This window comes from Mus musculus, chromosome X, assembly GCF_000001635.26.
Source record: "Mus musculus strain C57BL/6J chromosome X, GRCm38.p6 C57BL/6J".
NCBI lineage: Eukaryota > Metazoa > Chordata > Mammalia > Rodentia > Muridae > Mus > Mus musculus.
In genome coordinates, this window is record NC_000086.7 from 56,270,493 (window position 1) to 56,294,582 (window position 24,090).

The 24,090-nt window shown below is 41.2% G+C and overlaps 1 protein-coding gene across 3 annotated transcripts; it reads right to left on the bottom strand.

The window, feature by feature from the left end:
* Positions 1–6,592: 6,592 nt before the first annotated feature.
* Positions 6,593–22,786, bottom strand: Gm35953 (predicted gene, 35953). Of its 3 annotated transcripts, none has more exons than XM_006528353.1 (5): positions 22,619–22,786; positions 21,736–21,855; positions 11,675–12,097; positions 10,055–10,247; positions 6,593–8,205 (listed from the first exon to the last, which is right to left on the bottom strand). In XM_006528353.1, exons 3-5 carry the CDS (start codon positions 12,014–12,016, stop codon positions 7,472–7,474), a joined length of 1,269 nt encoding a protein of 422 aa, XP_006528416.1. In that variant the 5' UTR covers positions 12,017–12,097; positions 21,736–21,855; positions 22,619–22,786; the 3' UTR covers positions 6,593–7,471. The 3 variants fall into 3 exon arrangements, with proteins under 3 accessions (XP_006528416.1, XP_006528415.1, XP_006528417.1); XM_006528352.4 differs by lacking the exon at positions 22,619–22,786 and adding an exon at positions 22,072–22,597; XM_006528354.4 differs by lacking the exon at positions 22,619–22,786 and adding an exon at positions 21,930–22,036.
* Between the last annotated feature and the right edge of the window lie 1,304 nt (positions 22,787–24,090).

Below are 24,090 nucleotides of genomic sequence, written 5' to 3' on the forward strand. Positions count from 1 at the left end.
CCTGGTCAATATAGAAGATTTTATACATTTCTTGAATGTCATCTATGGAAATTTAATAAATTTTAAATTTAAATTATTTAACAACAACAACAAGAACAAGAACAATAATAATAATAATACAGTGAGACTGATGAGCCAGCAGTAACAGGGCTTTAGCTCCTATGACAGAAATTGAATCAGGCATTGTGTACACACCCATAATTTTAATTATGAGGATCTTGCTTAGTTTTGTGTATATATAAGTGGATTATCACATGGATGTTTTCCCCCTCTTAAATTCTGAGCATGTGAAGAAAACTGATGTTTCTCTTACTTATACTATTAAGCAGATTGCATAAAAGCTTGGTCATCTTTTCCCATTTCTAAATTAGCATTTTATTTCAATTCGTTGCCATATTGTATGCATTAACTGTTTGGTAGTTGTCTGTTTATTTTTAGTTGATCTTACATATAAAGTCAGTCTGATAGAAAATTTGGTATGGAATATTATACATTTTATAAACTTAAAAATATTTTCCACTCACCTCAAAATGCTCTGTGGTTATATATTGACATCTCAGTTAGTAATACACAACACAAATTCTATTCCACTTAACCCTTCTGGAAATGAACTTATATGGTATTGTCTGACTTGAAACTAATAAATCTATTTAACTAAACCAGAGCCATGTTCATCAGGAAGGAAACTACTACTGTCTGATGTATAGAAAATGGAAAAGATACTTCTAGAGTAAAAGAAAGAAAGGAGGGCCTGCCTTCAGCAGTTGTGGGAAGTCTATGTGGCATGTGCATTTCCCCGAGTCAGCAGCATCTAGGGCACTCAGAATACAGGAAGGCTTCCACAGATTTGCCGAGAAAAACCAACTCTTCAGGAATCCCAGGCAAGTGCTTCAAGCCAAGACTTACTTGTGGGAAAGTAGGTGTAAAACCTCCCATCTGCATGGGAGTCTCTCTGAAACTTCCTGTTGGAGGTATGCTTGTTTTTATATTACTCTATACATTTTAATGTATTTACATTGTGTGTGCATGTGTTTGAGTGTGGACATATGTGTGTAACTATGCACACACCACCGCACATATGTAGAGATTGCAGGACAACATGGAAGAGCCTATCCTCTTCTCCTACCATGTATATGTTTCAGAGATGAAGTTCAGGCACTCAGCCTTGAGTGGCAAGTCCCCTTACCCAGTGAGCCATCTAATACGTTCCTTGAGCTTTACTTCTTTACAGCGTCTGAAACGTGCCTGTTCATTCATCATGTCAAAACTCACCTAGCAAACCAACATGAGCATAGAAAATGTAGCATCCAAAGTTTCAATGAGCCATTGACATTGTTTATCATCCTGTCACTTCCATTATTGTTGTTATTACTATCATTATTAGTATCATTATTATTTAGATGCCTGTTTGTATTCTAATAAAGGGAAAAAGAAAGGTGTGAATTTGGGTGAGTGGAGAAGTAGAGAGAATGTAGAAGGAGTTGGGAGGACAGTAATCAGAATGTATTGAATGAAAAGATGTATTTACAATTAAAAGCATCTTACCAGAAATTTTGATCTTTTTGTTGGTACAAAGGACTCATAAACTGATTTTTTCAAAAGAATCATATTGTATACAGAGAACAAATATGAAAGGTTTGCAAACTGAGGAGAGTTTCATTTTGCAAGTATGGTAAGGACCGTAGAGTTAGTAACCAAGGACACAGAACACAACACACAGCAGACAAAAGTACAAAGCACACTCAAATAGACAGGCAGGCATCAAATTTGTGAATGTAAGGACCTTTTAAATGGAGAACAAATCCTCCCCATTCTCCATGAGAACAAAATGGAATCCCTGTTGACTCCGATGACTTAGAGTAGGAATTCATCCAGCATCCTTTCTCTTCCATTTGGTTAGACCTGACTCAAATCTGCCAAGATTCCAGGGCAGGAAAAATAGACCCATTCATCCACTTGGGTATGTGTGTTTCCAGTTAGTGTTACAGATGATCACATGCTTAGACAGCTAAAATAGAGCACATCTATTCTAGTAAAGTTCTGGAAGGCAGAAAGTGTAAAAATCAAGGGGCTGGCTAGTTTTACTAGTGCCTGGCACCACGGTTGGCAACCTGTAGGTTGCGAGTCCTTGTGATGCTTTCACAGGAGTTGTCTAAGACTATCGGTATGTCAGATATTTATGTTAAAATTAATAACAGTAGGAAATTACAGTTATGAAGTAGCAAAAAAATAATTTTATGGTTGAGGCTCAGCACAGCATAAGGAAGTATATATATTTTAAAAAACTGCAGCATTAGGAAGGTGGAGAACCACTCTCTGGAAGCTTGAAAACAGAAAGCCTGGTGTGCCTCCCGGCCTGGCCTTGGCATCAGTCTAAGATCTGCTTCTGACATTCATCTTCTTGCTTCCTTTTGTTTCTTGTGATCATATAGGGATAACCTAGAGAGTACAGTCAAAGGCCCTATCTGAGGACATGTTCAGAATCCATTTTGTGAAACAATGTGCTGTAGTATCATTAGGACAGGGCTGTCTTTGGGACCAGTGCTCTTCTGCATTCCTCCATGTGCTTTGCTTTCTTTGATTTTTTTTTCTGCTATTAACTTATTGTTCCCCAGTTGGTTTATTTTATTTTATTTTATTCGATAATTTCTTTATTTACATTTCAGATGTTATCCCCTTTCCTGGTTTCCCCTCCAAAAACCTCCTATCCCATCCCTCCTCCCCCTACTCACCAACCTACCCACTCTTGCTTCCCTGTCCTGGCATTCTCTTACACTGGGGCATTGAGACCTCTCAGGACCAGGAGCCTCACCTCTCACTAGTGTCCAACTAGGCCATCCTCTGCTACATATGCAGCTGGAGCCATGGGCCCCTCCCTGTGTACTCTTTGGTTGGTCTTTTTTTTTAATTGGATATTTTCTTTATTTACATTTCAAATGTTGTCCATTTTCACAGTTTCCCACCCTCCCAGATGCCCCCTATCCCTTCCCTCTCCCCCTGCTTCTATGAGGCTATTCCTCCACCCACACAACCACTCCCACCTCCCAGTGTGGTGGCTAGCAAGGTTACCTCTCAGTCTCCTCATCATTCAACAGCATATTGGGGATCCTGTGGCTGATGGGGAAAAGACGACCAGATTCTGCGCTTTGCAGGGTACCCTCCAGTACATCCATCTCAAGCCACACGTGGGTGCAACTTCCTCAAAAACATCTCGTCCTGTTCATAGCCATCAGTTTGCTCTTTGGGTACCTTGGCCAAGATTGAGTTGTCTGCTGCCTGCACAAGCACTGCCCACTTCACTTTGGGGATCATCTGTGCCAAGAAGTCAGGGTTGAACTCCACAGAGTTGATGCCTGCAGGCACAGCCAGAACACACTCATGCCTATGCCCCACCCATGTGAGCTCAGGAGATTGTGGATGAGCAGTTTCACATTGTCACATCGGAATTCCTGACAGGACTTATATTTTTTTATCATTCATTTGGGTATTTATTTACATTTTCAATGATAGCTCGCTTCCCAGTTATCCTTCAACAAATCCCAATCCCATCCCTCTCTCCTCCCTTCCTTTTGGAAAAGGCTTAGTTTGTGTTATACTTCTACATTGTTCTCCATCACTGAGGGAAGTCATGGCAGGAAGCCATGTAGGATCATAGGCAGGGTACATGGAGAAAGGCTGCTTATTGACTTGCTTCCTCAGCTCACTTTTCTCAGCTTTTCTTCTTACAAAACTTAAAAACTTCTTTTAACTTTTATTTTAATAACATATTTATTATATCTAAGTATTATAAACATTATAAGAGTGTTTTGCTTGGATGGATGTCTGTGGGCTCTGTTTGTCCAGTTTTCACAGAGGCCAGAAGAGGGCGCTTGATACCTTGATATGAAGCTACATGTGGCTGTGAGCTGCCACCTGAGTTCTGGGAGTCAAACCCTGGCCTTCTAAAAGAGCAGCCAGTGTTCTTAAACACTGAGTCATCTTTCAAGCCCCACCTTCAGCTTGCTTTCTTATATATTTTCTCACCATCTTTGCAGGGATAACACCACTCACTGTGTACTGTATCCTTTCCCATCAACTGTTAATCAGGAAAATGCCCAACAGGCAAAGCAGATCCAGAAAGACAGAAATTACATGTTTTCACCTATGTATGGAGTTAGCTTGTAAGCTTGATATATGTGTGTGTTTCATTTAGAATAACAGAGATGAGCTATCTTGTAAGGGACCATGAAGGAGGAGGAGATCTTCCAAGGAAGGGGAAATAGAGTATAGTGTATAAAGGAATAAAGAAGAAACTAATATAGAAGGGTTAAATGGGGAGGGGATCTCAGGCCAAGCATCTGAGACTAGACAGATTAACATAAAAGCATTTCCAGTCATGTCTAAAACCATTACAGCAAGGGACTGAGACATTCTCTGGACATTCCATGGTGTATATGTCAGAATGACATGAGTTTTTACATTGTTTCTCAGCTTTAAAGTGTAAATGATGAAAGAAGGACCATGGTCATCCCTCCTTCTTCCTGCTTTGAGGTGCTACAAAGGCTTCTTTGCTAACCAGATACCACTGTGACACAGATATCTTGAAGTCACAGATTGGACAAGCATCTCTGGAGATCTGCTGATGAGAGCATGAAACCATAGGTGAAAATCTGTTATTATTAATTGTGCTAAATGAACACAGCAGTAAAATGACTTCTAGTGACTCCTAATTGTTCTACCCATATGTTAGTGTATATCACTCAGCCTTCATCAGAGGTGACTTTTCCTACAGAAGGTGGTAATAAACACAGAGCGCCACAACTGGACAATGCACAGAGAGTGAGAGACTTGGATCACTAGGCCTTAAAGAGAATGTCTTTACCAAGTTCTCCCATTCAAGGTTCAGGAATCTATGCAAAGATGAGTCAGAAAGACAATACTGACCAGAGGTGGAGGTGATGGATAGTACCAATGAGTTGTATCATAGGTATTCCATGTTCGTTGTCTAATATCCAATTAACAGTGAGTACATACCATGTGTGTTCTTGTTTTAGGGTGAGATGTTCTATAGGTAACTATTAAATCCGTTTGGTCCATAACTTCTGTTAGTTTCACTGTGTCTCTGAGTTGGATGGTAGGGAGATGATGAGGGGACGTTCAAACCATATTATATGAAAAAATTTAAAGAAACATTTTTCTAAAAAAAAAACAAATAAACATGGCTATATCCCCATCTAATGTAGGCAGATCCTACTTGAAGTTCCCTCTTCCTGGGTGACTCTAGGTTTGTGACAAGTTGGCAAAAGGTTACTAGCACACTTACTAGCCAAGCATCTGAGACTAGACAGATTAGCATAAAAGCATTTCCAGTCATGTCTAAAAACATCCCACCAAGAGACTGAGACATTCTCTGGGCATTCCATGGGGTAAACGTCAGAAAGACATGAGTTTTTACAGTATGTCTCAGCTTTAAAGTGCAAATCCTGAAAGGAGGGCCATGGTCATCCTCCCTTCTTCCTTCTTTGGGGCACTACAAAGGCTTCTTTGCTAACCAGGTACCACTGTGACATGGATATCTTGAAGTCACAGAGTGGACAAGCATCCCTGGAGATCTAGCCTCTGATGACAGCACTCTTCCACCACCTCCTGCCTTCACACCTTACTTGTTAAGATGGGGAAATAGTAGGAAAGACATGGAGGACCAAATTCTATAAAGTCCAGTGCTATTCTCAATAGACACCTGATTTTCTAGATGAACCTCATATGTTACTCTTTGAAGTCAACTCACAATCTCCTGTTTCTTGTGCACAGCATTAGAGATGTCAATTAAAGGTAGTCTTTTGAAATATATTGTTAAGTCTGCCTTATCTTGATATTCCCTGCCCTGTTTTGTGGAGAATTGAGAGAGAAGCAGAGACTTGGGTCTGGAGGGTGAGTGACTGTCCTAAAGGATAGTCAGTCCACACCTGGAGGCTGGGTCTGACAGCATCCAGAGGAATGCAGTTCAATTGCCTGGAGATTCTTGGAGGAGCACTGTTCCTCTTCAAAATGTGACAGGGACAGCTCCCACAAGGGGGCAGTGTGCAGTGGTGTTCTACACTTCTTTGAGCCATAGGGGTACTGATTCCCCTCCCCCTTTCCCTTGCTATTACAGATGGGCAACCTCAATAGGGTGACAAGTAAGCCCTGCTGACACCAGAATCTCTAATTGCAAAACCATTACAGGAAAGACCAGTTTCCCTCCACTCTCAAAATAAAAAGCAAGGATTGGGCTCATAGGGCTAAGCATTCTCTGACTTGCTTTGAGAGAACAGGCTGCTCCAAGGTCCAAAATTGAGCATTCTGTGTTTACTGAGAGTTTAAAAGCTAAGCACCTGTAACATTTGCTCTGTGGTACTGAAAAATATGGTTCCCAAATGTGTATGAGAACAAAAAGATGAGCATGTAGCCTAAGGAGCACCATTACCCTGACATAGCACCAGAGACCTGGTATGCATTTAATACATGGAAATACCCTCCAAGTCCCCAGACCACCCTCCTCAAGTGTACATTACATGTTTTTGCTCTGGACCATAAGATACAAGTCTTCAAGAAACACAATCTGACACAAGGCAGAAACAGGAACTCCTTTATTGATCAAATTGCAGTATCAACAAAAAAATATCAGCAATGGTTTAACCTTGCTTAGCTCCTGGATAAAAGTGGAAGAAATGGAACTAAAAGTTCAGTAACAGATCATAGATACATTAAAAACAAGATCATAACCTCAAACTAATATGGAAAGTAACATCTAGAGTTAAAGAATTCAAAACCCTGTCTCAGCGAGTGATGTAGGTCAGTGGTAGTGTTTTATTTGCAAGCACAAGGCTCTAGATTCACTCCCAGCACCAGAAAAGGAAAAACCAAACAAAAACAACATACCTGAACAAGAGATGCTGCTCAGTTATGTAGAGTATTTGCCTTGCATGTGCAAGAGATGTCACTCAGTTATATAAAGTATTTGAGATTGTTCCCCTGTTCTACCAAAATCAAAACAAAACTAGCCTTGAGCATGCGTTCCAACAGTAAGGAAGATTGGACATGTATACCTATTGACAACTTACTGCAGGATCGGACTTCCATGTTAGCAGTGTTCCATTTAAGGTATGAACAGTGTATATAATCTATATTTCATGCTCACAGAGTGTGTGAAGCAGAAGCTGCCTAGGAAGAAGCAATATTCATATTAAAGGTAGAACAAGATCTTACTAGGCCCAGAAAAAATACATGTAGAGCCACAAAGAATTGGTGAACATTCTAGCACTAGTATTGCCATGAAAGATGTGTTTTGCATGTGGCCAAAAGAAAAGTCCCACTCTGAAACTAACAGCTCTATCTTTCCCAGACAGTCTTTGCAGGGGAAGCTCTTAGGAGACAGCATCACTTTTTAGGACCTGTTTCCATCAACACAGTCCTGGGGGGATTCTGCTGTAAAGTGGGCTGGCTGGTGAGCTTATTGGCTTGCATTGTGCACAAGGCTCTGAGAAGCCTGGCCTCTCTTGCTTTCAAGATTCCTTGCGTGGAATTTTAAGTGTCTCAGCAGGCTAGATTTGTGTTTGTAGGTTTTCTGGCAGTGTTCACATATGAATGGTCTCTCTTGGGTGTGTCTTACTAGGTGTGCAGTGACATGTGACTGCCCCCTAAAGAATTTCCCACAGAAGGAACACTGGTAAGGTTTTGAATCTGTACGATTTGTCACAGTTTCTCTCAGGCCCAACTGAAACATAAACTCCTTCTTACACAGCCTACACTGCTGTCTTTCATCATCAAAATAACCTGCCTGTGACACACTAGGGGATGCCACCTCAGTATATGGATCATTGCCTACAGCATGCTCACAGGTATCCTCCTCCTGGCTAACGAGCTGCTGCCCAGAGGTGTCTGACACTGTCCCACCTCTAGGGCCCCCTTGTGCTACCTTTTTTCTTTGGGTTTTCATGTAAATATTATATTGCTTCCGGTGAGCAAAGCACAGCCCTAACGGAGCACCAGAGTTGGGCTTCTTGTGGGGACGAGCCCTTGGGGGGGATCTAGAGCTGGAGGGCTGTGCATTGCAGGAGCTCCCAGGCACCTCCTGTTGGCAGGACATCTGGGTTTCCTCAGGTTCACTGGAGTCAGCCAGAAGCTGTTCTGGGGGCTCTTTGCCAGGAGGTTCCAGGTGTTCATATTCTTTGGATACATGGAATTCTGAAAGTGAATCAGAAATGAATTAATGTGTGTGTGTGTGTGTATGTGTGTGTGTGTGTGTGTATACATACTCTTTTTCTTTGTTGACATACATTCATCATTTTCTCCTCCCAACATCAAAAGCTGAAAGAATAAATGTAAATGACTGTGTTGCTGTGTTACATGGAGAATAAAGAGAACACTAAATGGCTCACATGTTGGGCTGGAAATTCTCAAGTAGCACCACTGACCTCCCCTCCCTGATGATGTCTACGTTTCTCTGTCTTTTCTTCCCTTGATTCTACTGAATCCCTTTCTACCTGCCAGGGCCTGGTAATTGTCGTATGTATGTAGAATCCAGCAGGCCCTCCACTTGTGTCTATCTTACAATGTCAGAGAACAAATGCTGGTAGGACTCTGCTATTACATGCTAGACAGAAGAAGAAGGGCGGTTTGAAACCTCACAAGGTGCCTCAGAGTCTGTCCAGCCTGCTGCTTTGGACACAAGAAGTCTCACCATCTATTTCCCCCTCAGTTAGGGCTACTTCACCAGGAGCCTCTGACCAATGTTATCTGCTTTGACCTTATAATCTTCTGAATAAATACTGAATGATGGGAGGGGTCTGCTATGCTTCATTAAAAGGTATTCTCAGCTCATCTGCTTGTCCATGGAAGTAGTGAAACTCTATCCAGGCTTAAAGTAGATGAGCTAAAAGAGGAGAAGAAAATCCTTAGCTAGAATGCAAATCACCCAGAAAACCTTTCTAGTCTTTTCAAAGGGAGACCAAGAAGCTCTTCTGCTGCCTGCAAAAGTGTGTGTGTGTGTGTGTGTGTGTGTGTGTGTGTGTGTGTGTGCATGAGGGGGTCGGAGAGGGAGAGAGAGAGAGAGAGAGAGAGACAGAGAGACAGAGAGAGACAGAGACAGAGACAGAGACAGAGACAGAGAGACAGAGATGAAGAGATAGCAAAGATGAAAAAATATATACTAGAATGATGTAGAGAAAACCTGTGGTTATTGCATTGGTTTGGTAGCCAGGCCAGATTTTCTGTACATTTTGATTTCCACAACACAAATAATTACCAGTCATTGCTCCTGCCTACCAACCTAAGGACCAGAAGGTAAAGAATCAGAGTATCCTAGCCTTGGATCCTAGGGCTTTACTCCCTGCCCTCCTGCAGTTCCAGTGTCTCAGCAGACAACTGATATTCCCTCCTCCTTCTTAAGTACTGGTCATTTGTACTGCTTGACATGGCATGTGAGTTGTGATGTATGGTAATCCAAAGTCTATCCTAACTAGGCACCAACCTTGCCCATTCTAATATCATCTTCAGTGACATTCAGCAGCACATAGCAGGTGCACATAGCCTCCCCTTTGCTATGGGTAACCAGAGCCCTATTCCTAAGATTCTTCTCCATTCTTCTGTTCAGATTCTCTGCTCACAGCCCATGCTAGCTAAAGCCACTAGCCAATGCTATCCTTGCCTTCAGTTCCCACCCTATACTCCTTCACATTGAATGAAACACCATCACTTGATGTTGAGCGAACGTGGTACTTATTGAAGATCTTTCCATAAATTGTCACACTGCCTCCTTCTGTCTGCCTACCAAAGGAGTGAGGACATCAGGATCTCTTGTCACAAGGCTGAGATCCAACTGTTTGTGGAGAAACAAAGTAGTTGCTGAGGGAAGCATAAACTAGCACCAGCATAATTTATGGCTGGAGAATACAGAGGGAAGGTAACTTGGGAGGACATTTGACCGTGTCTATTATGTTTAAAGAACTGATAACTCCAACTTGAACCAACACCATCAGAGAACTTGAGCTTTCAAACAGAAACAAAGAGCAGGAGGGGTAGGAGATTGCCTTACCAATATCCAGAAAGGTCTGGCTTTGGCCAGAATCATGGAAGCTGCTTTGCCGTGGCCCTTGTGCTGGGATCTCACGGATCTCCTGGACAGGTTCTATTATCTGCAGTTCGGGTGGACTCACAGGTGTGTTGGATTGTGTGAGAAACATACCCATTGACATCAGTTCCTCCAGGAGCATGTCACGCATGTTAATCTGAGGAAAATAGCAGAACCCATCATCCCACTGAAATGCAGCTCCTTTTACCTCACTGGAAGTACATCATTGACCAGCAGCCATGCAAGGAGCTTTTAGCTTTCCATCAACCACTACAGACAACACACATAGAGGAGGCACTGGGGTCAAACACATTTCATACAACTGATTTATACCTACATGACCACATTTCAATTACTCAAGAGCCATGGAAGGCATGTGGCTCCTGTATTGAGCAGGACGTGTCAAGACCCTTGAAGATAACACCTTCTGTTGTCAACAAAATCAGGAAGACAGGAAGAAAGCAGAAACATTCAGTCATGCTACCTTCAGGAGGCAGAAACCTTTGGCAGAGTCCTGTCCATTCAGTAAACTGCCCTGAAGCTGAAGCTCCTGCGAAGCAGCTCCTGTCCCAAGCTAAGGTCATGAATCTCAGCTGGTTTCTCTCCCACAGACACTGCCCAGTGTTCAGCCAGGCCTTCCCTGAACAGAGGCTTTGAGAAGTGGTTCTGAGCACAAGGCAATACTGCCTCCCTTCTGAGGCCTTTTGGGTGTGCTAATGGGAACTGCTACTGGAATTTAATGGGCCACTGATGTGTATCACCCATGATGCAGAGTTCTTCCTAGGCTCTCGCAAATTCAGAAATCCACCCCCCTCAAATATTCATCATGCAGTTCAGGAAAACCTAGGAAGAACCAGATACTGTTACATATTTTCCTGTGACTTAGATGTTCTAGGGATACTTAACCAGAGGGAGAGCATCGCCTTTGTTGTCCTTATTTACCCAAACCAAAGCTCAATGCACTGCTGCTGGTTAGTAGTTACAGGGAGGTAAAAGCAGCTATCCACTTAAGGATAACACATGACCAACAACCAACGGCAAGAGTATATAGCATGGGAAATTTGATATTAACTTCTAACTGTCCTACCACAGTGAGTAAGCAGAGATATAGGCATGGAACCATTTCATGGAAGACACTTTGTAGTGTCTTCAGGTAAAACAATGTCCAAGCACATTTATACAGAGGCAATAATAGTTTATAATAAACTTTGTTCCAGTTGCCTCTTTTTATATGCTTTTTAGACTATCTGGCTTTCCCTTTTCAAACTGTTCAATAAGATCCAGGCAATACATATCTTGGGCCATTCATCACTACAGTGATACTTGTAGTAACTGATGCTGCCCAAGAATTTCATTTACTGATAATAAATGAGGCATTGCCATTTGGGTGTTGGAGAGAGGGCATGGGGTCAGGAACTGTGGAGACCCTGACCTCCGTGCTGACTCCAGCAGAAGAGAATGTTGAAAGGGGCTCTGGGGAAGGCTGGGGGCTGTGGAATGACACAGAGACAGAATAGCTCATCTCGACCCAGCTGCCTGCCTCCTCTTTGGGCCTAAAAACAACCAACCCCAACCACTCTTCACCTTGTTCCCTGGACTCTTGTAATCTCTCTTGAGGTCTTCTATCAGGGTGAGAAGTCTTTGTCTAATCTCAGGGCTGAACGTCTGGGTCTCAGTGTTCCTACTGGGCAGAATATGCAGGAATTGCTCCAACACCAGCAGTGCCAGGATCTGCTCCACAGAGTGTGTCTGTGGCTTCAGCCACTGGGAACAAAGTTCCCAGAGTTTGCAGAAGGCCTCTTGAGGCCCATCTGCTTCATCATACTGGAACTGCCTGAAGTGCTGGCGAGAGGCTTCACAGGCCATGCCATACTCTTGAGGCTGAGGAGAGGAGCCCCGTGGGGCAGAGTTGCCGGGTGCAGCCATTGTGCCCACTGGATGGCTCTTTCTTGGGCCTGGGGCCTCAGGTCTCAAGCTGTTTCGTTGGGCCTTCAACAGGGACGCCACCTGCAGCAGAGAAGAGGCCATCGTGAGAAAGAAGACACTGGAGTGGTGACTAAAGGATATATATGGTTGCTGTCCTTTCAGCTTTCAGAATCTGATAACAGTCATGGACTCTTCTCAGAAACATAAGCATACCCGTCCAACTCTGCACCCAGCTGCCAAAAGTTATACAAAGTGTGCCCCCAACCCCTTTTGCAGACTCCTTGGACCTGCGCTTTCTAGTAGCTTAGCCACTGGCCTCATGTAGCTACTGAACTTGGAATTAGTGGAAGCTGGAAGCTTGGATTCCTAGCCACAAGTATTCCTGCAGAACATTCCCTGCTATTGGGCAGCCATGTTCTGAGCAGTCCCATGAACTGCAGCTGGGAACACCTATCCTTCTGAAGAGGCGCAGGACTAGAAAACTGGCTCTTAGGATAAGAGTATTGTCTGGCTGGCTGGTGGTAGCGCACGCCTTTAATCCCAGCACTTGGGAGGCAGAGGCAGGCGAATTTCTGAGTTTGAGGCCAGCCTGTTCTACAAAGTAAGTTCCAGGACAGTCAGGGCTATATAGAGAAACCCTGTCTCAAAAAAACAAAAAGAGTACTGTCTGTTCTTCCATAGGGCCCAGGTTTGATTCTCAACATCCACACGGTGCCCACAACCATTTGTAATCGTGTTCTAGGGGATACCTCAAACACTTCTATCCTCTCCAGACACCAGGCAAGCATGTAGTATATAGTCAGTCATGCACACAGGACAATATAACATCCATACACATTTTATAAGATAAGAACAGTGAAACTCTAAAAGAGGTGCAGGCATCTAGTCCCACTCCTCACACAATAATGGCATCCATGTGTTTCCAAATGCATGGAGGTCCCCAAAAGGGGAACAGCTACAGTTTCCCTGAGAAAACCTTCCAGTTTTGAGTGTCCCTTAGTAACCTTCACAGACAATCCTTCCTCTCTTGACCTTGTCCATGTCACACCCACTAAGTGTAATGACCTCATGCCTACCTCTAGCACTTTGTCTTTGCTGTAACCTCCCTAGTAGCTTTTCTAGAAGAAAATAACACTTATACAAGGAGATGGATGCCATAAGGAATGTCTCAGGAGTCCCTATTGTGGGATCCATACTCTGTTCACACTACATCTGGAGCCTGGTCCTAATCTAAACATCTCTCACACATGTGTGTGGTTAACCCCCACTAGAACTTAGGAGCTGGACAGTAGTATTTTGTTCCTTTGGTGTGATGAGGGGTGAGGTAAAAAAATCTTAGAGCCACTGAATTTCACTGTCCCACCCCATAAGGAAATTGCCAGAGGGAAACTGAGGAGTGGTGAAGACTGCTGGGTTCTCTGCACACCTGCATTTAATTCCTCCAGGTCACATGGAAATGCACTTCCGGTGTTGTGTGTGGTCAAAGTGCTCAAAGACTGGTCTCCTCAGATCTCAGTGCCTGTGCCTACTGTGGCACTGGAGAGCTTCTTTCTCTGGTGGATTTCAACTTCTGCCCTTCTACCCTTTCTCCCTCTCTCCCTCAGTGCCTCCATTCCTTCCTTTCTGCTTCCCTTCCAATTCCTAAAGAAGTTTCTCTTCTTGACCAATTCTCCAAAAGACTGGCCATGAAAAAAAATACTCAGGCCTGGCTCCCTACTCCCAAACCATGACCTCAACCCCATCTCCCCTGTAACATTTCCTTGCAAAGGTGAAGAGATAGATAGCCTGTGCATAGGTGACTCAGAAACACCAGTGTGACTGTCTAAAAGGAGCCTGACAGGATTATAGTATCCTGGCACATGGATGAGGAAAAGCCTCTATGGAACCCTTAGAAACTTCTAGTTTCCTTGATCTAGATATCTAGGCTTCCAAATGAAGCCCTCTGGGTTGGGATCACCCAAAAGATGCGATGTGGTACATATCCATGATGAAATTTGAGAAACATATAAATGTTTACATATAAACACTTAAATGTAGGAAAAGCTGAAAACATCTACAAGCTTATTTAGTACAGTCATGGTTTACTTGGTAACACTAAGCAAAGCATTACAAAGAGAAATTGGGGTGAAGTATCTCAAAGCTCAGGGAGAACAGATTAGTGATTTTGTTGTTTTTAAAATAAGTATCATATTAAATATTTATAAGATAGGTGTTAGACTTCCAGATTCCTGAGACCCTAAGCAAAGAATTCTGTAGGGAAACTCTGTCCCATCTCTGCAGTGGCCAGCAGGAAGAATCCCTCCTCCCTGTGATCCTAGGTCAAAGGCTACTTGATTAATTAGATCACACATTAATAGGTGTGATCTTATCTGGTCAACATGAACAACTCATATCAAGCTGCAAACCCTTACTTCTCATCTCTAGTGTCTCCAACTTACCCACTTTATTATTATATTACTATTATTATTATTATTACTATTATTACTATTATTATTATTACCTGGTGTGTATGAGGAATTTGTGAAAATATGGATGTACAAGTGGGTTGTGGTGCATGGGAAGGTTAGAGGGTAGCTTTCAGGAGTCTTTGAGATTCCTTCACTCTACCATGGATTTAGGGATGGAACTAGGTACACAAAGCTTGCACAGCAAGTGCTTTTACCTCCTACCATATCCATATGAAACCCAGTGCTCATTTTAACTCATACCATTGTTTTTACCATGACACTGTCTGCCTTCAAGTCCTATCAGCACTCTCGTCACAACACACAGCAAACAATGCCTCCCCAGTCTGGTTGCAGCCTGCCCCTGGCCCCCAGGGCCCATCCACCTGCTCTCCATCCTTCAAATGAATATCTAGGCTTCAGTTATGCCAACTGGCACTATCTACTGCGCCTCCTTCCTCCTGCCTCCCCTGTTCACAGGAACTGTCAAAGACCTATTCAGAACCATTCTCCTCACCTTGTACTTAGGTACTTCATGAACTGGGACTACCAAGAGTTAGCATCTTCTGTCACTGGCTCCTGGGCCTGACTGATCTGCCGTCCCCCCTTGTCACCTCTCTCTACCCATCACACGCCTCATGGTCCTGGCCTCCCAGACCACCAACAAAGAAGCCCTTCTTGGAAAGCTGCCTCCTTCCACCACTGGCCTGTTCAGGACTGCACAGAATCTGGCAGCTTGTTGCCTAAGGCAAGTCTCACTGACACTTCAGGGGTGGGGTTAGCCAGCATCTATCATTTAAGCCTGCAAGAGTCAGATGAGGGTCTGTCTAGCAGCTTGTAGATAAAAAGCCCCACCACCACCACCACACAGTCTTCTCCACTTTGTGCTTACTTTGGGTAACTCTGGAAGGAGCCAGATTTCTCTCTCTGGAATCTCTGTCCCTGACATGAGAGTCTAAGACTCACTGCAGTGTTCCAGTGCAGACAGTCACAAAGGAGTGGCTTTCTTCCTCACTCTGGCTTCAACACAGGTTTCACACTCCTTAGCCACATCTACCTCTTGAAGCTCCAAGTGCCCATATGTCACCTTCAGGAGGCACCTTTTGTATACACAGCTTAAGAAAGCTGAGTTTTAAGCGTCAGTGTGGAAAGGTCCTAGGCCCCTGTCTCCTGATTAGGTCAGGGTTATTGAGGTCAAGCAAAGGCAGAGGACCCGCACAATACTGCATGGAGCTTAAATGGCTTCCTTTAAGTTTGAATACGACATTGGAACCACAAAGACTGACAGTATAACCAGTAACATGGTATTAAGACAGAATGATCTCAGCACTCACGGGGCAGAGGCAGGCAAGTCTTGATGACTTGGAGACTAGCCTGATCTGTATAGTGAGTCTCAGGCCTGCCAGGGCTCAATAGTAACACCCTATCTGTCTCTGTTAGGTCTCTCAACCAATTAGGAGCAGTCACGGCCTCCTTCTAATTCTTTTTTTTTTTTTCATTCAGTCTCAAAGGAAAAACAAAAAGACAAGCTAGTTGTAAAATAAAAATCAAAGTTAAAGCTTCCTGATAACTCTTCACATGTAGACTTCTACAGTGTTCCTCAACTCATCCCAAAATACTATATGATTATACTGGCATTGAACAATGTCTTGAATAATCTGCATAGTTTTAAAGAAATTGGGGCAAAAATTTAAAAACTCTAAGAACCAAATGAAAATCAAAGCACTTATGTTTTGGAACCTAAGACATAAAAACAAGATGATCATTGGCAGCTATGAGTGCTTATGTTAAACTAAAAGAGTGTTCAAACACACACACACATATACAGATATATAGATATATACACATACATACATACACACATACATATATACACATATATAATATACTATATATTATATACATTTTATATGTTAAATAATATATAATAATATATAAAATATATGTTGTATATTATATATATAATATAAGTGTGTTGTGCATATGTGTGAGGTTTGTGTATGTGTGTATACATGTGTGTGTTTGTGTATGTGTGTGTGTGTGTGAGCCCAAGATAAGAAAGATTCACTATCAGTATCTTAAACTATTAAAGAACTAACAGCAATACTTCTCAAACTATTTCCAAAAACTAGAAAAAAAAGAACCACTACCAAATACATTTTATAAAGCTCGTATTACTATGATACCAAAAATCAGAGGACAAAACAAAAACTAGAGCATTTTTCCTGATAAACACAAACGCAAAAAAATCTACAAAATACTTAATAACCAAATTTTAGAACACATTAAAAATACCCTGCCCCATGATCAAGTTGACTTTAACCCAGGGATGCCAAACAACATACTTCTAGAGCAGATATACCACGGACAGAAATCCCATGATTATCTCAATAGCTGAAGTAAATGTCTTTACAAAGTTCAACATCCCTTCTTGGTAAGAGCACTGGAAAAAATGTGGATAGAAAAAAGAAATCTCCACATAAACATCTCCATATAAGCCATATGTAGCAAACCTATAGCCAATTATAATAAATCATATAAATTACAATATATGTATAGTATATTAATATATTAATAAAGCATAATAGTGCTTAATTTATAATATAATTATATGATTAGAATATAATATATTAACAATATAATTATAATATAGAAATATATTATGATAAACCATATAAAAATCTCGATATAGGCTATATGCAGCAAACTTATAGCCAATTATAATAAATCATATAAATCACAATATATTTATATATCATATATTAATGACATATACTTAATAATTAATTGATAATATAATTATAATGTGTGATTATAATAAAATATATTAATAATATATAAGTATATTATAATAATCCATACAAAAATGTTCATATAGGCTATATGTAGCAAACCTATAGCCAATTATACTAAATCATATAAATTAGAATATATTTATATATTATCTATGTATATATAATTAATATATAATTAATAATTTGTTGATAATATAATTATGATATGTGATTATAATATATTGATGATATAATTAATAATTATAATATATTAATATATTATAATAAACCATATAAAAATTTCCATATAGGCTATGTAGCAAACCTATAGCCAATTATAATAAATCACATAAATTACAATATATTAATATATTAATATATGATTAATAATTAATTGCTAATATAATCATAATGTGTGATTATAATATATTAATAATATAATTATAACATACATGTATATTATAATTAAACATATAAAATCTTTATATAGGCTATATGTAACAAATATATAGCCAATTATAATAAATGGAGGAAAACTAAAAACATTTCTTCTAAAATCAAGAAACAAGGTTATGTACTCTTTCCAATAGTATTTAATACAGTGATTAGAATCTTGCCTAGAGAGTAAGGCAAGAAAAAAATTTAAAAAGTGATACAAATAGGGAAGGAAGAAGTCACATGATTTTAGTCATAGATAGCATAACCTGAAACCAAAAACCCTATAGACCTTCTAGAAAGATCTTAGATTTGATGTATAAATTCAACAAAGTAATAGGATGTATAGTCAGCATACAAGAACTAGTGGTTTTTCTATACCAATAATATAATTAATAATATAATTACAATATAAAAATATATTATGATAAAGGACAAGTAAATCGGGAGGGGATAACCCCATTCATTCCAGATTCTTTTTTTTTTTTTTTTTTTATTTATTTTTTTTTCCATTTTTTATTAGGTATTTAGCTCATTTACATTTCCAATGCTATACCAAAAGTCCTCCTTACCCACCCACCCCCACTCCCCTACCCACCCACTCCCCCCCTTTGGCCCTGGCGTTCCCCTGTACCAGGGCACACAAAGTCTGCGTGTCCAATGGGCCTCTCTTTCCAGGGATGGCCGACTAGGCCATCTTTTGATACATATGCAGCTAGAGTCAAGAGCTCAGGGGTACTGGTTAGTTCATAATGTTGTTCCACCTATAGGGTTGAAGATCCCTTTAGCTCCTTGGGTACTTTCTCTAGCTCCTCCATTGGGAGCCCTGTGATCCATCCATTAGCTGACTGTGAGCATCCACTTCTGTGTTTGCTAGGCCCCGGCATAGTCTCACAAGAGACAGCTACATCTGGGTCCTTTCAGTAAAATCTTGCTAGTGTATGCAATGGTGTCAGCATTTGGAAGCTGATTATGGGGTGGATCCCTGGATATTAGCCCAAAACCTAGGATACCCAAGATATAAGATACAATTTCCTAAACACATGAAACTCAAGAAAAATGAAGACTGAAGTGTGGACACTATGCCCCTCCTTAGAAGTGGGAACAAAACACCCATGGAAGGAGTTACAGAAACAAAGTATGGAGCTGAGATGAAAGGATGGACCATGTAGAGACTGCCATATCCAGGGATCCACCCCATAATCATTCCAGATTCTTAAAGGTAAAGGAAGAGCTGGGCGTGGTGCTTTGTGCTGTGATAGTTGCAGCATACAGAAAGCCAATACATGGAAAACTGCTGTGACTTGGAAGCCAACCTGGGCTGCATTGTGAATACCAAGCCATCCAGTCTTAAAAATAAAATACCAAAGAATAAATCTAACCAAGGTGATGAAAACTGAAAAACATTGCGCAAAGAAACCAAACACATGAAAATGGGAACATTTCCTACTTCTTAGATTAGCAGATTAAGATTGTGAAAATGGCACTTTTGCAGGAAGCAGTCTGCAAGGTTAATATAATCCCCATCAAAAATTCCAATGCCATTATTCACAGAACTAGAAAGAAAAAACTCAAAATTCATATTTAAATACAAAAGATCTCTGATTTCCCAAAGCAATCCTACAGAAAAACAATGCATAGATGTATCACAATACTCAGTTTAAAATTCCACTAAAATCCCAGGCAGTGGTGGTGCATGTCTTCAATCCCAGCACTTGGAAGTTAGATGCCAATGGATTTCTGAGTTCAAGGCCAGCCTGGTCTACAGAGTGAGTTCCAGGACAGCCAGGGCTATACAGAGAAACCCTGCCTCGAAAAAGAATACAAGAACAACAACAACAAATCCAGTAAAGAGCTATAGTAACAGTCATGTGCTGACACACACAAAAAATCCACTAACAGAATAAAGGATGCAGAGATGAACCCAAACAGCTACAGCCATTTTGTTTTGACATCGCTGTTAAAAATATTCATCGAAGAAAAAGAAAAATCTCTTCAAGAAATGAAAATAAAATAGAAATGTTGATGTGGATAATCCCAGTACTTTGTGAGGTAGAGGCAGGAGAAAAGGGGATCCAAGATCATTCTTGGATACATAGCCTGTCCCAAAAACCCAAACCCCAAACAGGAAAGTAAACAAACTAAAGTGGAAATATAAATGGTGCTGGAAAAAATGGGTATTTATATGAAGAAGAACAAAACTAAAACTGTGTCCCTCACTCTGCCCAAAACTAGTCAAAATGGATCCATGGCCTTAAGATGACACTTGAAACCCAAACTGCTAGAAGAAAATAAAATTACAATATCCCATTTTAAGCACAAGCAAGGAGTTTCGGAAAAGGACCCCAGATAGCAACTTATTTTATTTTTATTCAGCAATAAAGAATAAAAATCTCAGTAAACTAGATGGGGAGGGAGGACATGTTAAGTGAAGTCAGCTTAGTTCCTTACTGTCTCAGGTCTAAGGGAATTTAAGTTAGTAGCATATAGCTCAAAAACTAGTTCAAGAATTGACAAATGACATTACATGGCATTAAAAGGTTCCTGTCTCCAAAGGAAACAAGTGGCAAAGGAGGATGAAGAGGCAGCCTACAGGACAGGAAAAAAATTAAAAAATAATAACTTTGCCAACCACATAGATAAAAATATTAATCTGTAGAATTTACAGATTTATAAAGAACCTCAAAACTTAAAGACAATTATCTAATCACTGAATGGATTAATGAGTTAATAGATAATACTCAAACAACACATACAAGTCACCAGTAAATACATGAAAAACATTCAACATCCTTAGCTATCAGAGGGAGACAAATTAAAGCTAAATTGAGATCTAACACCAGTCAGAACAGTTACTATTGAACAAATAGCAACAAATACTGGTGAGTATGTGGGGAAAAACATTATTAATTGCTGGATAAAAACCAAACTACTTCTGAGCAGTGGTGGCACATGCCTTTAATCTCGCACTAGGGAGGCAGAGGCCTTTAGCTCTCTGTGAGTTCCAGGCCAGCCTGTCCTACAGAGAAAGTTCTGGACAGCCAGGGCTACTAGGAGAAACCCTGCCTCAAGGAAGAAAGGAAGAAAGAAAAAGACAACCAAAGGAAACCAAACAAGTACAGTCGCTATAGAAATTGCTCTTTGGGAAGTTAAATTTTTTAAAAAGTAACCAAAAGGTAATAATATTAAAATTAAAACTGTTAGAACTACCATATGAAATAGGCACACCAGTGAATTTATATATAAATTTTCTTCACTATTTATACATACATACCACATGTATAAATTATAGAGTTTGATGCAGCTATAAAGAAATAAAATTTTCATTAAACTGGATGGTACTGAGTCCTTAGGTCTGGCCACCGAGAGTTTGACCATGCTCCAGTGAGAAAGTACATAAGCAATGCAAACTGGGCTTGTTTTTTTTTCTTTTTTTTTTGGGGGGGGGACAGATTGGTGGGGGCAGACCTAGGAGTACTAGGAAGAGACTTTGCTTGGGGTTTGTGACATGAAATTTCCAAATAATCAATAAAAATATGAAAAAAAAAACTGGACGAACTATAAATCATCAGATTGTTAAGAGTGATAAATCCATGCAAACTTTATATGCCCCAGTACAGGGGAACGCCAGGGCCAAAAAGTGGGGGTGGGTGGGTGGGAGGGTATGGGGGACTTTTGGGATAGCATTGGAAATGTAAATGAGGAAAATACCTAATTAAAAAAAAAAGTAAAACTGATCTATGGTTCGCCGATAGCCTGCTGTTGGGCTTACATTGTAAAAAAAAAAAAAAAAAAAAAAAAAAAAAAAAAAGAGTGATAAATCCAGATCCTTCCCACCTAGGATCTGAGGCAACCTAAACCACAGTCACAAAGAAACTGGCCCATCTTTATGCAGCTGGTCAGCTTGGCTACCTCGCACTCAGGCCATGCACCTTTTGTTTTTGTTTTATTTTTTAATGCCCCCTCCGTGTTCCCGATCTAGCCATTTGTTTTATTTTTAGTTATCTTGTGTGTTCACTCTGTCAAGGGCGAGCCTTGTGTCCGTGGAGATCAGAGTACGACTTACCTAAGACAGTTTGTTCTTTCCTGCTATGGTGGATTCCAGGGAGAGAGGTCCTCGTGTCACGCTCTCCTAGCAGCCGCTTTTACCCTCTGGGACATCTCCAGGATACTTGGCGACTTCAACCTACCAAACAATGCAGTTTGAATCCTAAAGTTAGTAAAGTCACAGGCTTCATTTAAGTCAAAGTCTGCGTTTACCTTAACGCCGCAGTACTGTCCGCCTGCCTCCAAGGCTCCTTCTCTGACTAAAAAACGACCCCACACGCTCCACTCCACTCCACTCCACACATCGCCTCCCGACTCTGTCTCCTTCCCAAATCCCAGAAGCAACCACACCTACCCGCTGTCCACCATCCAGTCGCCACTCAGTCCTCAGCAATGACGACGATGCAGGAGCCACCAGCTTCCCAGCCTTCTTCCAGCTTCAACTCTGACAGGGACTCTCCTGTCTCAGGCACCTCAGGAACTGATGCTACCGGGGGTGGGGGGTGGGGCGCTAAAAACTAGTTTCTTTCCTCCTAGACCTGACTGGTCCCTTGCGTCACCTTCCGCTCTGGAACATCAGAGCTCCTCAGACCAGGCATATACCAGCTGGCCTCAGCTAACCCCGAGGCAAAGTCATTAAGTAAATAGGTTTTGAAGACTTCTCCAGAAATATCTCCCCTCATCAGTAAAGGGGTCCGAGTCCTGGAGCTAAGAAGGGTCTGGCCCAATAGTCACACAGACTTAACAGCTTTCCTGTGCGAATCTGAGCCTGCTCAGGGCTTGGGTACAGCAATAAAAATCACCTAGCCTCTCCTGATAAGGATCTACCACCTGAGGATAGAAAGAAGTCCCTCTCCCTGCCACCAGCCATCCAGCCATCCAGATCTCTGCTTTGCACTTACTTGTAGGTGACTGGCTGTCATCACAGCGGGCTTGGACTGAGTTCCATGTGGCTTCCTCAGCTTCTCTTGCCTTTTGAAGCGAAAAGTGAGCCCGCGTAACTTCAGGAGTCACTCATTGCGCATGCGCCTTCTGTAGCCGAAGTGACCTTGTGAATGTCCACTGAAGGGGGCTGAGCTAGTGGGGTCAACGAAAGGTCAGACTCAGCCTTTCTAAGTCTCTAACTGCCTGATGGTGTTTTCCTCTCCGGAAGATGAAGGTACACACGCAGGGGCCTCAGGAAAAACCTTTTAATACTTTCACCAAATGTGTGCTTTGCTATCACTTCTCTAAAATTTTCTTTACTACTTGTTGATTTTATTTTTAAAAGGAGCCCTCCAACAGAAAATTCTGGTGGGGAAGATCTAATATTTTTAGCCCTTCTTTCCACCTGTAAATGTTTCCCCAGCACCCTCTCTCTTTTTTTTACTCCAGAATTGAAGGTATAATTAAGGAGTTCTTTAGTTTGCTAACAACTTCAAAAGTGGCCATTTTGAACCATAATGGACTTTAGCACACAGGGTGAGCTGACACTGTGTTTGTCTTTATGGAGGGGAAGGGGACAGATCTCCTTAAATCCCTAAAGCCCCTTTACAACAGTTTGGAAAACTTTACTCACATATCTCTGAAGGTCTGTTCTTCAGAAGACCAAGCATCCAATCCAAACTGAAGCTGGTGTTTAAAGAACAACAGTGAGGCAGACACACAGTGGATAATTTTCCACCTCTGACTGAAGATAAGGAGGCAAGACAAACACCTTTCAGCACTGGGAATTACAAAGTCTAACCCTGTACTGCCTCCACTTGGTCTTAATATGGTCATGGAGGGCTGGCTAGCTGAGGTGCCGACTGCATTAATGGGCAGAAAAGGCCTTCAGCCGGAAACCTCATTGCCTATCCTAAGGAACCCAAAGGCTCCCTAAAGTGGAACAGTAACCAGCAATTGCAGTCACTGTTTGCCTTCTTTAGAGAAATGGGTCAACTGAATTCCTCTGGAATAAAATCCCCCATGTTGAATACTCTTATGTGAAATGAGTTTAAATATAATCTCTGCATATCCCTGAGTACATTAAGTCACAACTCCATTATTTACATATTACTTCTGCTGTATATTATGTAAGATTTATCTCATCATAAATATTTAGGGACTTTCAAATACAATTATCAGTAGATATTTGCAAAATCCTCAGGTAAACATTGCAATTATTGCCTAACAAAAATGTCATTATCTTCATCTGTGAGTTTATTATGATATGTATAATTTCTGTGTAAAAAAATAAAAATATGTCATCTGAAAACAGATAACAGACATATCTTCTGTTCTAAATACACTGTAAATATTTTCTAATAAAAAGAAAACATTTTTAATGAAAATTTTAGCCAGGCAGTGGGGATGCATGTGTTTAACCCCAGCAGTCTGGAGGCAGATGCAGGAG

Bases quoted from the DNA above. Each gene is read 5' to 3' on its own strand.
- Gm35953 (XM_006528353.1), bottom strand. From the start codon at position 12,016: ATGGCTGCACCCGGCAACTCTGCCCCACGGGGCTCCTCTCCTCAGCCT. The intron at 10,248-11,674 runs GTGAAGAGTGGT...TATTTTCCTCAG, and splicing joins ACAAGAGTCCAGGGAACAAG to ATTAACATGCGTGACATGCT. The intron at 8,206-10,054 runs GTAAGGCAATCT...ATTCACTTTCAG, and splicing joins CCAGACCTTTCTGGATATTG to AATTCCATGTATCCAAAGAA.